This window comes from Mus pahari, chromosome 5 (genome assembly GCF_900095145.1).
Source record: "Mus pahari chromosome 5, PAHARI_EIJ_v1.1, whole genome shotgun sequence".
Lineage (NCBI taxonomy): Eukaryota > Metazoa > Chordata > Mammalia > Rodentia > Muridae > Mus > Mus pahari.
In genome coordinates, this window is record NC_034594.1 from 46,047,100 (window position 1) to 46,061,043 (window position 13,944).

General features: G+C 40.3%; 1 protein-coding gene across 1 annotated transcript in view; it reads left to right on the forward strand.

Moving 5' to 3' along the window:
* The window catches only part of Cps1 (carbamoyl-phosphate synthase 1), a 109,668-nt gene that overhangs the window by 22,510 nt on the left and 73,214 nt on the right, over nucleotides 1-13,944 (forward strand). Inside the window, exons 6-11 of the mRNA XM_021199318.2 lie at nucleotides 2,897-2,989; nucleotides 6,357-6,446; nucleotides 10,249-10,377; nucleotides 10,942-11,048; nucleotides 11,882-12,020; nucleotides 13,223-13,300. Of these exons, the coding sequence (XP_021054977.1) occupies nucleotides 2,897-2,989; nucleotides 6,357-6,446; nucleotides 10,249-10,377; nucleotides 10,942-11,048; nucleotides 11,882-12,020; nucleotides 13,223-13,300 (636 nt within the window). The remainder of the gene's footprint in view (nucleotides 1-2,896; nucleotides 2,990-6,356; nucleotides 6,447-10,248; nucleotides 10,378-10,941; nucleotides 11,049-11,881; nucleotides 12,021-13,222; nucleotides 13,301-13,944) is intronic.

Genomic DNA, 13,944 nt, shown 5'->3' on the forward strand with positions numbered 1-13,944 from the left:
CTGCTTAATTATGATGTTTGTAGCTGGGTGGACCTGAGACCAACTTACCTGGCAGGAATTTATTGAGTGCCTACTATGTGTTGATTATGACAACAAGGCAAGGCATTATCTCTCTGTTCACATGACAATACACCTAACAATTAGACCTAACCAGAATCCTCCATGCTAAAGAATGCAGATCAGAAACTTTACAGCATTGGTGCTGTTGTTTACTTGGGTACCGTGGAAGAATTAGTGGTCAGTTTTATATCATGAGTGTGGGTTACCTCAATTAGAGAGTCTTTTCTAAGACTGTATTAATAAACAAAATGACTCAAAGCAAAATTTTCCTTGCTGTTCTGTCTGATGACGACAACATCTGACCTCCCATCTGAGATTGCCATCACCACCTGTTTCCTTCTTTGTGCTAATATTTGCTACATGCATCTTCATAACCCAGACCAGAAAGAAACACTTCCTCACTAGTATTCAAAAATTTCTGCCGGGCAGTGGTGGCTCACGCCTTTAATCCCAGCACTCTCGAGGCAGAGGCAGGTGGATTTCTGAGTTCCAGGCCAGCCTGGTCTACAAAGTGAGTTCCAGGACAGCCAGAGCTATACAGAGAAACCCTGTCTCAAAAAAAAAAAAAAAAAAAAAAAAAAAAAATTCCCCAAAGGCAACTAAGTTTTCTCACCAAATTTTAATACATTAAAAAGGAAACAATGTAATTCGGTAGTATAGCTGACATAGATCCTTCCAGGAAAGCAGTTGTGAATTCCTTGTTAGAATATAGTTAGTCCTCTGTCCCTGTATGTATTGCACAAACTATTAAAAAGGTGCTTTAAAAAAATTTAAAAACATTTTGTTTCTCCTCCAAATACAGGGCAGCAGCTCCTCCCATCGTACTTGTATTATATTAAGCTGCCTAGATATGATTTAAAGTCATAGACAGATGTAGGTTCAATGAACATAGGATACCGTTTTATATGAGGAACCTGAGAGCCATGGATTTGAGTACTTCCTGGAACAAGCACCCCAAGGCTATCAAAGGCAGGTGTCTTGGCACGGGCTGTCTGCATAAAGGAGGGATGGTGTTCAACAGGAGAGCGTGGCTACATCTGTGGCTAGAGGACAGTGACAGCTCATGCTGCTGGTCTTCTGCTTACCCTGTCTATGATTTTTTTTTCTGGGAAGAGACTTGACTGAGGTTAGGTATTGGAAGTGGATCCCTGTGTTTCCTTAGCTGAACAGAGTATGGGAATGATAAGCAATGGTGTAGCATCTGTGACCTGAAGGGAAAACAAGTGGAGAATGCAATTCAGGCTGCATAAAGTAGCAGGCGGGATAGAATTTAGCCAGGCACAAAGACTTGTGAAAACTCTTTCCAAGTCTGCACTGTGCCTTCTCTGTCACCTGCTGGTCTCAGAGGAACTCTGCTTTTGTCATAGGGACTGAATATCATAGGGCACACAGCAGCACGACCAGTTATGTCTATTTATGGCTGATATTGGCTCATAATAAAAATGTGTATTTTAGCTTTTGCTTCTGTTCCTCATAGATTGAAAACTCAAATTTCATCTCACACAGCATGCCTTAAGAGGAAGGAGAAAAACAAGTTTCAAAATTTGGGATGCATAAATATAGGATGATGTAACTTGGCTTTAAAATGTAGGTAGAAACCACCACACACTCCAGTGTGAGGGTGAAAGGTGATTTGATTTGCTCAGGCTTTTTTGATTCAGTGCCCTGTTTTTAACAATAGCACTGAAACCCACCATGCTTCCAGGGTGGACCGGCATTTTCCATCCTCATTCACATGGTGACTTTTCCCAGGAATCAGTTTAAAAGGGAAACAAACCTTTTGTTTCCTTCAGTACAATAATACTGTGGGGGAAACCCTGATAACTAGGTATAGCCTGCCAGTTTTCAAGGCAGTTCAAAGCAGACTTCCTGACAAACACAACAGCTAATAAAAGAAGACAATGTTGCCACAGTCGCTCTAGCAAGGCTTATTGTGAAAACAATGCGGAGGCTTGAATGTTCCTCACAGATCAGGCAGTTTGGGACACCTGCATATTAACATGTCTACCATAGGGAAATACTTTTATGCTGACTTCTACAAATTTCTGATATATTAAACCTCATTTTCTTTACCCCTTTTGAGGCTCAAATTTACTCTCAAACTCTATAAGTTCTTTTTATTTCTTTGCAGTTTTTAAGATGTCATGTTTTCTGTTCAACAGATTGTTTTGCCTATCTCTTCCGTGTAATACTTTTAGGTCCAGTCTCTTATTAATCTACACTAGTTTGGAACCTGGTGCCCTGAATTCTGATGCCATTTAACTTTCCTTACAAAATACAATGGCCTTTGCTCCAAAATATCTCCCTGTGGGGCTGGGGAGATAACTTAGCTGGTAAAAATGCTTTCCTTGTATCTTCGAGGAACTGAGTTTGACTGCCAGCACCCATGTAAAACATTCTGGACATGGCGATACTTACTTGCAATCCTAAGGCCAGAGCAAGGACGATAGTCAGACCCTGTGGCTGAATAACTAGCTAGCCAAGTTTAACCAGCAAGTTCCAGGCCAACGAAAGACCCGAGGAAAGACCCCTGAAGGTGACATCTAACTTCCATTTGCACATGAATACATGCACATACTTACGTGAACACACATGCGCCCGTCTACCACTTTCCTCCAGTCACACGAAAAAGAACAAATTGTATTTCCTCAATCATTTCCTGAGATGTACCTGCCAGCTACTTTGCATTTCCACGTGAGAAGATGAAGACCTGATGATGGTTATGAGTTGTTATAAAGATGTCCAAATGACAGGACAGCCGTACATAGTCTCTGTGGGTTTATCCTGTCAGTACAGCGTTCTCACTTCCCATTTTATCAATACTTTCATTCCATAGGGTACCATGCTCGGGAAGATTGAATTTGAAGGCCAGTCTGTGGATTTTGTGGATCCCAATAAGCAGAATTTGATTGCTGAGGTTTCAACCAAGGTGAGAAATTTCTTTCTTACTTTATAGTTTTGTTTCGTTCACTCAAAGCCTACCAATTTTACAATATTAAAATCTTCATTTTGGTGGAGGTCATGTTCAGCACCAAAGCTAAGGGGCAAAGCGGTTCCATGGCAGGAAATAGTGATGCTATCAAGTCTTTGCATGCAAAGTCAGTAGCCTTCTCTTGTACACATTTTTGGAGAGCTCAGGTCTCCGTTTAGAGGCTTTCCCCTATAATTTGGGCTCTCCTCTTCTCTTTTACTTTTACTTTTTTAGATATTTTCTTTTTGATATGGTTTAGACCATATCAAATAGAAACACAGATCTGTTAGAGGTAGACATGGCACTGAACGGGACTCAGAGCTAAAATCTCCAAAGGGAGATAGGAGATGTGAGATGGGATTAGACAAAAATAATAAAGGTCTAGGGTCATTTGTGCAGGAAAAATATCCCTCTACATAAAAGACTTACTGTATTATATTTAAGCTAAATAATTAATGTCCACATCTAAGTAACTCCAAAGTGAAGCGTGCTTAGCTTTTATGTATCAAAGGTAGAGAACGTGTTTTAGATCTATGCCTCTTGGTCTTGATTGAACGTCTTTTAAACAAAGGTATGAATGAATCTTATGTGCTACCCTCTTTGACCTCAGAGACCACAGGAGTCTGGTGAGGGAAGCAGGAAAGCCAGCCAGTATGTACAGAATCCTGCACTCAAGGCTATCCTTGGAACACTCAGGAGTCAAGGCAAAAGCGTGCATGGTGCACTAGCAAAATGAGACAGGTCTATCATTGAAAGCTCAGTGGAGGTGTTCAGGTTGCCAACAAACAAAAAGCTAGCTCCTATAGATAGTTAAGTAAACAGAAATAGAGCTGTTTATGGTAGAAATAACGCCATGTGTTCAGAGCCAGAGACCTGGGGCAGCTAGGTCTGTTCAGTGAGTGGTACATAATTTGATATGTAGAAGCGGAGGATTCACTTATAGGAATAATAAATTTGGCAGATGTCAAGTGGATACGTAGGAGACCTAGTGTGTTTCATCTATCAGCATATCATTGTCTGAAGAGCACTACTGGGAAGAATGGGAAATCCAGTCAGCATGTTTGCAGCAGATTGTAGGTGAACAGAAGATCAAGTAACTTGATAATAAAATCATGGCACTTTCCCAAATGTCAGGAACACTGGCTTAGAGAAATTCACCATAAAGCGTTCTATGGTCAGTTGAAAACACTATATGATCCATTCATTTTCAGAATGCCAAGACAAATCCACACATCTGCTACTTGTGATGTTTTGTATAGCTTCTGACTTTTGACATGGGAAAATGTGTAATTAACCCTCCCTGTATGTGTAGGCTCCAGATCTGTGCGCATCTAACAAAATAAGAATCAAAACTACTGAAAAAGTTGTGGTGACATCTAGCCTTCATTTGCACATATTTATGTGAACACACATGTGCCTCTTCACCACCTTCCTCAGTCACATGCAAAAGAACAAACTGCATTTCCTCAATCATTTCCTGAAATGTACCTGCCAGCTACTTTGCATTTCCATTTGAGTATGCTAAATGTGTACCTCTTTTTCTCCTTGCGATTTTCTTAACAATACACTGCAACATAATGACTATTTATAAGCAATTTATGTCTTATTAGTTACTGTGAGTAAGCTAGAGAACACGTAGACTGTGAAAGTTCTGTGAAAATATCGCATGGTCTTAGAAAAGGGGCTTTCAGCAGCTGTGGGTTTTGGTACTCAGAGTGTCTAATACTATTTCCAATGATGATGGCTAGATGAATGTAAAGTCTGTTTAGGTGGAGAATAATAGAAATGAGCATTTAAGTTAATTCTTTTTATTACTCTGTATATGCATGGTATGTGTGTGTGTGTGTGTGTATGTGTGTGTGTGTGTGTGTATAGGACAGAAGACAGCTTTGTAGATTTTGTTGTCTCCTTTTACATTTATATAGGAGTCTGGATATTGAACCCAGTTCTTTAGGGTTTTCCAGCAAGTGCTTTACTGACTGAGCCATCTCACCAGCTCTATATTTTAATCCATGTTAAACCAGGGGGAAAAAAAAAATCATAGTGATAACAGCTGGTCCTGTTAATGCCTCTGTAATTGAATAATGTCATTACAGCTGTGATAAAATGTGTATTTGTACCAGGAAGTTATATAGATTTTGTGAGTTTTGTTTGGTTATATGCCTTGGAAATGTTGCGCATTTAATTCATTGTCATCACAATATGAAGTAGTTACAAATAGATGGTAACACTGTTTTACTTTATAGTAAAACATAAAGGATCCCAAGGTTAAGACTAAAGAAGTACATTTACAAATTGTCTGATGAGAGAGATGTTACCAGTGGCATGAATGGATCAGTTCAGCAATAATTCCCTAGATTCAGTGTTCTCTCTCCAGCAGAGCCACAGAAGGGAGAAAGTAAATGGCCAGCGTCCCTTTTATACCTTTTCCTCAAGCACACTCTAAGGGTGATGATTGCATAAGACTGTGGAGAGGCAGACATTCCAGTTAAGGCAAATGTTCTTTCAAGTATTCAGGCTGCATCTTTCATCTAATACTGTTGGCAAGCCATGGAGTCATTCTAAATTCAGAGTATTCTAGCTAACTCTTGAAGCCAGGACCAGTGTGTCCACCAAGTGCTCTAGGCTTCTTCCTCTCTCCTTTGTTCCTTTTTTCTTTTATGACTGGAGAACTGCTTCTTGGGTAGGTGCCTATGAAAATCGATCTGCCTCCAAGCAGTACTTAAGACGTAGATAATGATCATGACATGCTCTTGATTCTTCTCTTATGATATCTACCATTTAAATGCAATCGACTTTATGGTAATCTAAAAGGATCAGTTGGTCTATACTAGCTGGTGAGTTCTTAAGATTCTTACAGATTCTACCCATCCAGCCTCTCTCCCGTGACTCAGGGCTACCCAATCTGATCTACATTGCGATCCCACGATCAAGTGGCATTTAAGGCATGATGTATCTATTACCTCGTCTGCCTCCCACTGAATCAGGCAACACTATTTGAAACTTTCATTGCTAATGAGGCAAAACATGAAGATGGTAGTTAACTATGGAAGCAGCCAGCTTCTTAAAGATCTTTCTTATCACTGTAATGAACAGTTTATATAAAACTGCAAAGTGCTTTTTTTTTCTCATAAAAAAGGATACAGTCTGTGCTATTTGTTGTGCTTTTCTTACACAAATTGATTTTTAACTGCCAGTCACTCCCTAGCAGTTAACAATCAATCTGTTATCCATCTAAGTACCAAACACCCTCCGTGAATTTACTGTCCAGGCCTGGCGCTTATCGCTGGAATCTCCTCTCAGTGTCTGCTTTCTTTAAATGCAGGATGTCAAGGTGTTTGGCAAAGGAAACCCCACGAAAGTGGTAGCTGTGGACTGTGGGATAAAAAACAATGTCATCCGTCTGCTAGTTAAGGTAAGATCCATTCCAGGAAGAAGCTGAAGTCTGCAGTGCTGATGTCTGTTTGGTCCCCTTTGTTTAGGAGAGAGAAGGCTTAATCGGGAATGCCAGGGATCTCTTCTTGCTGCCTTTGATCCACAAGATGACACGTATATCCCTGTTCAAATAAAGGGTACAGACATCTTTGTCTTTTTTTTTTTTTTTTTTTTAAATCCCCAAGAACCAAAAACCCATGGAAAAGGGGAACTTTCTAATCATTTATTTGTTATTATATTAATTTATTTATTTTATCCTTTTAGTTAGCAAAGAACAGGGTTTTCTTAAGGCCGTTTGGTGCATGCTCAGTTTTTGCTGCCCCCTCCTCCCTGTTCCTCTCTACTTGGTTGTTTCCCCTCTAGTTTCTTCCTTTCACTTTTATATCACATATGTGTTAGCCCCTCCACATTCCCCCCTGTAAAGTCTCCCATTTCCTCCTTATTGGCCTCTCTCGTTTTTCCAGCCGCTGCTCATGCATATTCCAGTGCAAAACATATACATATATGTATATGTATATCTACACAAATGTACACACATAATCTACATCTATATCACCTACATCTACATATGGACATAAACACACACACACACACACACACACACACACACACACACACACACACACGAGGGAGGAGTTAGGATAGAGAGCATGTACTTTTCTTTTGAGCCTGGACTGACTGTTCTTACCACTTATTCTGAGACAGTCTACATTCACTTTCATTGAAGTTTGGAAATGGAAAAAAAAGCCAGGATTTGTCTGACAGTTCCTCTGTTGGGCTACTTTTATTATGAACTATGTTTGCCAGGATTATGTCTTGATATTAATAGTTTAAGACTTCTATAGGGCTTTATGCAATCTCTTAGAAAACCAAGTAAAATTGAACCTTAAAATCCTTAAGGAGAATTTCACAAAATTATAGCGGCATTTTATTATTATTTTGCTAGAGTTTCTCTTTATAACCCACCCACTTTCAATCTCTTTCTCTCTGTGTCTCTGTCTCTCTTTCTCTCTTTGTCCCTCTCTCGCAGGCACACACATATTCACTACAAACATACTTGCACATCCTTACCCATATTTGCTTAATATCAAGCTAGTGTGGATACAGGGAATTCTTCAGCTCATCTTCTCATTGTCAGACACTACCAGCAACATTTAAATAATGATTTTAAACGATCAGTTTTATTAGCGAAATTTTTCATGGATCTTTTAGTAGCAGATACACAAAGGGCCCTTCCATAGTCTACTCCTATTTTTGCTATTTTAATTCAAATTGCTCAGTTTTTTTTATTATTATTCTCTTTATTTACATTTCAAATGCTATCCCGAAAGTTCCCTATACCCCAGCCCCCGGCCCTGCTCCCCTACCCACTCACTCCCACTACTTGGCCCAGGCCTTCCCTTGTGCTGGGTCATATAAAGTTTACAAGACCAAGGGGCCTCTCTTCCCAATGATGGCTGATTAGGCCATCTTCTGCTACATATGCAGCTAGAGACNCNAGCTCAGGGGGTACTGGTTAGTTCATATTGTTGTTNCACCTACAGGGTTGCAGNCNNCTNCANCNCCTTGGGTACTTTCTCTAGCTCCTCCTTTGGGGGCCCTGTGTTCCATCCAATAGCTGGCTGTGAGCATCCACTTCTGTGTTTGCCAGGCACTGGCATAGCCTCACAAGAGGCCGCTATATCAGGGTTCCTTCAGCAGAATCTTGCTGGCATGTAAATTGCTCAGTTTTTAGCTGCAAGAATTATAGGTCTCTTTAACTAAGGGACTGCTCTAGTTGGGTAGAGCCTGTTTGCTGCCAGGAAATACATAGAACTTTCCCTAGAACACTCCACAGCCATTGGTCATAGAGTCAGTACTAAGTTTCCTTTTCTCAGGCCTGGACCAATATTCAATGGTGGCTTCAGGTTCTCACTGATCTCACACTCAGGTTGTCCACTGAGGTCACTGTTGTATACTGTACTGGAGTGTCTTATGGTGTCTTTTGTCAATCTCATTTATGTTTATTGGAAAAATGTTCCAAATAAACCTTCAATGCCTCATCTCAGGGAATAAAGATTAGAACCCATTCAAGGAGTTCAAAGGGGAACTTTCAAATGTACCAAATAATTCAATATTTTTTTCCACTGGAATTTTCTTTATTTTCTATTTACTCTTCATTTATCTTTGACTATGATCTTTCTTTCTTTCTTTCTTTCTTTCTTTCTTTCTTTCTTTCTTTCTTTCTTTCTTTCTTTCTTTCTTTCTAAGTAATAGCTTTACTCTTGGAATGTTCTATACATTTATACAATATATGCTGCTAGGATCTCCTCTCCACGACCCTGCTTCCACTTTCATCTTGTCTCCCTCTCTTTCTTCTGTGCTATGTCCTCTTTTTATTTGATTCTGTTTTTGCTATTAATTCAGTTCAGTTCAGTTAGTGCCTATGTGCCCACGAGTGTCTTTCTGTGCTTTGGAGCATGGCTACCTGCTGCTAGACCAAAGGAGAGCTACTCTTCTTCATCATTTCTACCCATTCAATCGCCCAAAGCTTCTCTGATGGAGGTGGAGCCTCAGAGGTCCTCCTTCATTTGTACTGGAATTTTGGTTTGCTTGACCTCCTACGAGCTGGTCTTATGTAGGTAATCATACTTACTGTGAGTTGATATGTCCAACAGCTGTGCCATGTTCAGAAGCCCAGATCTTCCATTCACCAGCTCTTACATGCTTTCCTGCCCCCTTACATCAATGTCACCAACCTCAGACGGTGGGAGGTTGACATGCCTAACCCATCCAGAGCTGAGCACTGAGTGTTATTCATACTTTGTGTTTTGAGAATTTCTGAGTCTCTGTACTCATTGCTACCTATTCATACACTACCCACTGCTAAAAGCAACTTCTCTGACCAAAGTTTTGAGTGCCACACGGAGCTCTGGGAATAAACATACACATTTGAAATCATGATTGTTTAACAAAACAACAGCAATTAATTCCCTGCTAGGGCCTATGATCTCCTCAGGCATGAGATTTTGACCAGGTTTATAGTACCAGTCATGAAATCTCCCTTGTGCAAAAGGTCCCCTATCCAATCAGCAAGCAGTTGGTTATCCCCATAACCTTAATGCCACTATTACAATAGTGGATACATCTTCCCAGCCAGTCAGCATGGAAACATACTGTGTCCAGTGCTGGGTAAGGCCATGGATGACTTTTATCCCCAGCACCTTGCCTAGCAACTTTTAGCACTTTGTGAGCTTGCCAGAAGGACAGGGATTTTATTCTTCAAGATCACTACCTCTCTCTCCTGCATACTTTTATGAAAATCATTTTGACTTTCTTTTCTCAGATTATGAAGGGTTGAAAAAAAAAAACCATAGGAAGAAAAGTTAACTTAAATTTTATCAGACAAAACAGGAGAAAATGAAAGGGTCAGATGTGGCCACACATTTGCAGAGATGGATCTTCTTTGCCACTCTGTGCTACCGCTGCTGAGGGGGTAAACAGCCTTGCTGTCCTGTGATGGGGAGTTTAGCCATTGAAGCCATTAATGGGAGTGTGCCACTTGTTATATCATGATGAAACCTTCAATGCCTTTCCCCCTCTGCTTCTCATTGACCATTTGGTACTCCTATGTCATATAAAGCACAAGGGGCCACTCGCATAACATTTTATTCAGTGCTACTTGTTTAAACACTCTATTTTTATTTCTTTTAGGGGCTGGTTTATCAAAAGAAGACCGAGTGAAATCACACATTAGCAAAACAAACGCTTAGTTCATCTTTTTTTTTGCACTTTCTTTGCAGCGAGGAGCTGAAGTGCATTTGGTTCCCTGGAATCACGACTTCACCCAGATGGAGTATGATGGACTTTTGATTGCTGGGGGACCTGGGAATCCAGCTCTTGCACAGCCACTAATTCAGAATGTGAAAAAGGTGCTGTGAGCCTGGGGTTGTGTGTAACTGCTGGGGGAGGGAGTGGGCGGGTATCAAGGGCATCTATCCCATACTCTAAAGAAGCCATGTTTCATTTATTCAGGTATTTTTAGAACTTATATTAGGACTTCCGTGCAATTTTCGCATAGGTATTTTAGAGAGAAACAAGTGAGGACTCTAGTTAGAAGAAGTGTAGCTTTCCTTTAGGGCAGAGTAACCTTGTCATGGCTTCCTCCACTAAAAGTAGTTCCTGGCTGGAGTCTAAGCTTCACCTATAGTGTCCCTGACAATTGCAAGATGACAACTTAGACCTCTTATCTCAATGCAGAACCTATCAGACCTTTGGGTTTTTGAAATGTCAAACTGTATTTAGTTTCATCTGAGTAGCAAGAACATCTTACTGAGTTCTAATGCTACAGATGCGTCCACTGTGTCTTTTTATTTTTTTCACTCTAACTTCAAATTCTTTACTGATGAGGGGTGGGGGGATGCTTTAGCCTCTGATCTTTCAGAGTCAGTTTTTCACAATCTGTCTTACTGCGTTGATGATCTTCCCCTATATAGATTTTGGAGAGTGACCGCAAAGAGCCATTGTTTGGAATCAGTACAGGAAACATAATAACAGGATTGGCTGCTGGTGCCAAATCCTACAAGATGTCCATGGCCAACAGGTAAGGCATTACAACTGTTTGCAGTCAGACTACCTCTGAAATACCACCGGTAACCAAACACAAACGGCTTAGGGAATTTACATAACGCTTCTGCAGAGTAAAGGACAGCCATCCTATTATGTAGTTCACAGTTGTCTGACCACCTGATACCACTTTTATTACATTTCTGAGAGGCAGCCTTCTCAAACGATAACTTTGCTACAGTTTAAGGTTATTTTCCTTCTTACAACATGAATTGAAGTTATAGTATTCAATCTGATGGTATTCCGAGGGAAATTGGTCCAATTTTAAGCTTAGTTTAAGAACATTGATAACATTTAAGGAGCTAGGATGATTCAAGATCTGAGGGAACATCAGATCCTGTGTTTCACTTCTTTGTCCCCACCCCAATTCAACACCAGATGCTGTCCCTCCCTCCCTTCCTCCCTCCACACACAGTGCAGCTCAGAAGGATTCTGATCTGAGCAGTCATCTATTGGTTAACTCTGACAGTTCTCGGGTTTTAAAATTACTGTGGCTCCTTTATAATACATTGCTTATTTGTCTTTCTGTTGAGCCAGCATGCAATTCCTTTTGTTATGAGTGCCTTTCTAAAACTGATTGTAGAAGTTTAATAGACCTGATATTTAAGACTCAACAAAGCTTCCTGAATTGATTTTCTTTTTCTTTTTGGAGGCTGAAATTATTGGGATTAACAATCTGTGACTCTTTTCACAAAGTGATTTTCACGAACACAGTTGAAAGTTCTGAATTTGGCTTTATGAGTTACATTAACATTCTCTTCACTTTTCCTTCCCCCCCTCCCCCCGCTCTTTCTCTGCATCTCTCTCCAGAGGACAGAACCAACCTGTTTTGAATATCACAAACAGACAGGCTTTCATAACTGCTCAGAATCATGGCTATGCTCTGGACAACACCCTCCCTGCTGGCTGGAAACCACTGTTTGTGAATGTCAATGATCAAACAAATGAGGTAAACGCTCTCAACAATCCTGTTCAGTTGGAAGTGAGAAATTAAGGGCTTTTCATGGTCTGTTTTGTACTTCTCTCTCATGTTTATGTGGTATGCATGCATGTGTGTTGTGTGCAAGTGCACATGCATGTGCATGCCTACTGTGCAGGCATGTGCACCCAAGTGTGCACATGGGGAGCCCCAAGCAGGGTGCCCAGTTTCTTCCTGGATTGTCTTCACATTACTGTCTTGTGACAGGGTCACTCATTGAGCTGGGCAGATTTGGTTAGGGTTGGGCCGCCAGTAAGTAAGCTCTCGGGAGGTGTCTAGCTCCATTCCTTAATGCTGAGGTTAGAAGGGCAGGCCTTGACTTGCTTAGTTTCTTACACAGACGATAGGGACGTGGACTCAGGTCCTTTTGCTTGTAGTTCAAATGCTCTAAGCCATAGAGTAATCTCCCCGGACAGCCTGTCACTTTAAAAAAGTAATTGCGCTCTTACTTTCTAATTAGTTGACTTGTTAAGAGCCAGCACTTGCACCCTCCTCCAGAATCCACCTTATACATCCATCATAATTAGGGGTCAGTTGATGTAGATCAGTTTGGAGGGAGCCCTTGGTGTGTCCTTGAGTCTCACTTAGCACTGGAGTAACCTCTAAGAAGAACTTCGGGAAAGTCATTTGCATGTTGGAGACGAGAATTTTGTTTTATTTTGAAGAGACCCCAGAAGAGACTCAAAGGTTATAGACCACATTCATACATTCATTGTTGAGGTTATAGACCACATTCATACATTCATTGTTGAGGTTATAGACCACATTCATACATTCATTGTTGAGGTTATAGACCACATTCATACATTCATTGTTGAGGTTATAGACCACATTCATACATTCATTGTTGAGGTTATAGACCACATTCATACATTCATTGTTGAGGTTATAGACCACATTCATACATTCATTGTTGGTTTATTTTAATTATATTATGGAACCTTCATCCAGCTGTTTCTTTGTTGGGATGTTTTGTATTCTTACTTAAATAGACAGGTGAATCTTGAATGTCTCCAATCATGTTACTTAATAGTACTGGGACTTTTTCCAGAACTTTATTAAGCACGTAATTTGGTTTCCTATTTGAACTTTATTATCTCCTGAATAATACATTGCCATACTCGACATTTGTTGTCATAGAAGGAATTTTTCCCTGTTTCTTATTTCTTTAGGGGATTATGCATGAGAGCAAACCTTTCTTCGCTGTGCAGTTCCATCCAGAGGTCAGCCCGGGGCCAACAGACACTGAGGTATGCCGGCCAGATGATGTCTGTTATATACTTGAAAAAAAAAAAAAATCAGAGATGCTTGTGTGAGAAGACTCAAGAAACCAAAATAATTGGTACATAATATTCTCAGGGAGTGTGTTTTGGTACCATGCATTTTGTATTAAATTCCCCCATGAATATCATGGAGTAAATTTTAGTCTTTTCTTAAATTTAAAGGGGGAAAGCCCTTAAGAAGCTCAAAGCAATGCTATGGTGCTATTTTTATGCATTATCATTCTAATATATTTAGTTCTGAAATTTACAATTGTTGTGCTATGCAAATGAATTCCCTCTTGCTCTTTCCATCTCATAACTGGAATGAAATTTTAATCCCCCATCTGTGAGTTTAAAAAAATCCCTATGGCAACTGGATGTGTATCCACAGAGGGAGAATAAACAGCAGCAGGGGCAGGAAAGGGGGCATCAGGGAGGGGAAAAGGCAGCCTGCTTGGTCACATGATTTATGTGACTTTTAAAATAAGAACCCAAAGGAATGCTCAGAGCACCGTGTTTCTAACCTAGATATTTTCTTTTCTGCTTGCTTTCTTTCTTTCTTTCTTTCTTTCTTTCTTTCTTTCTTTCTTTCTTTCTTTCTTTCTTTCTTTCTCTCTCTCTCTCTCTCTCTC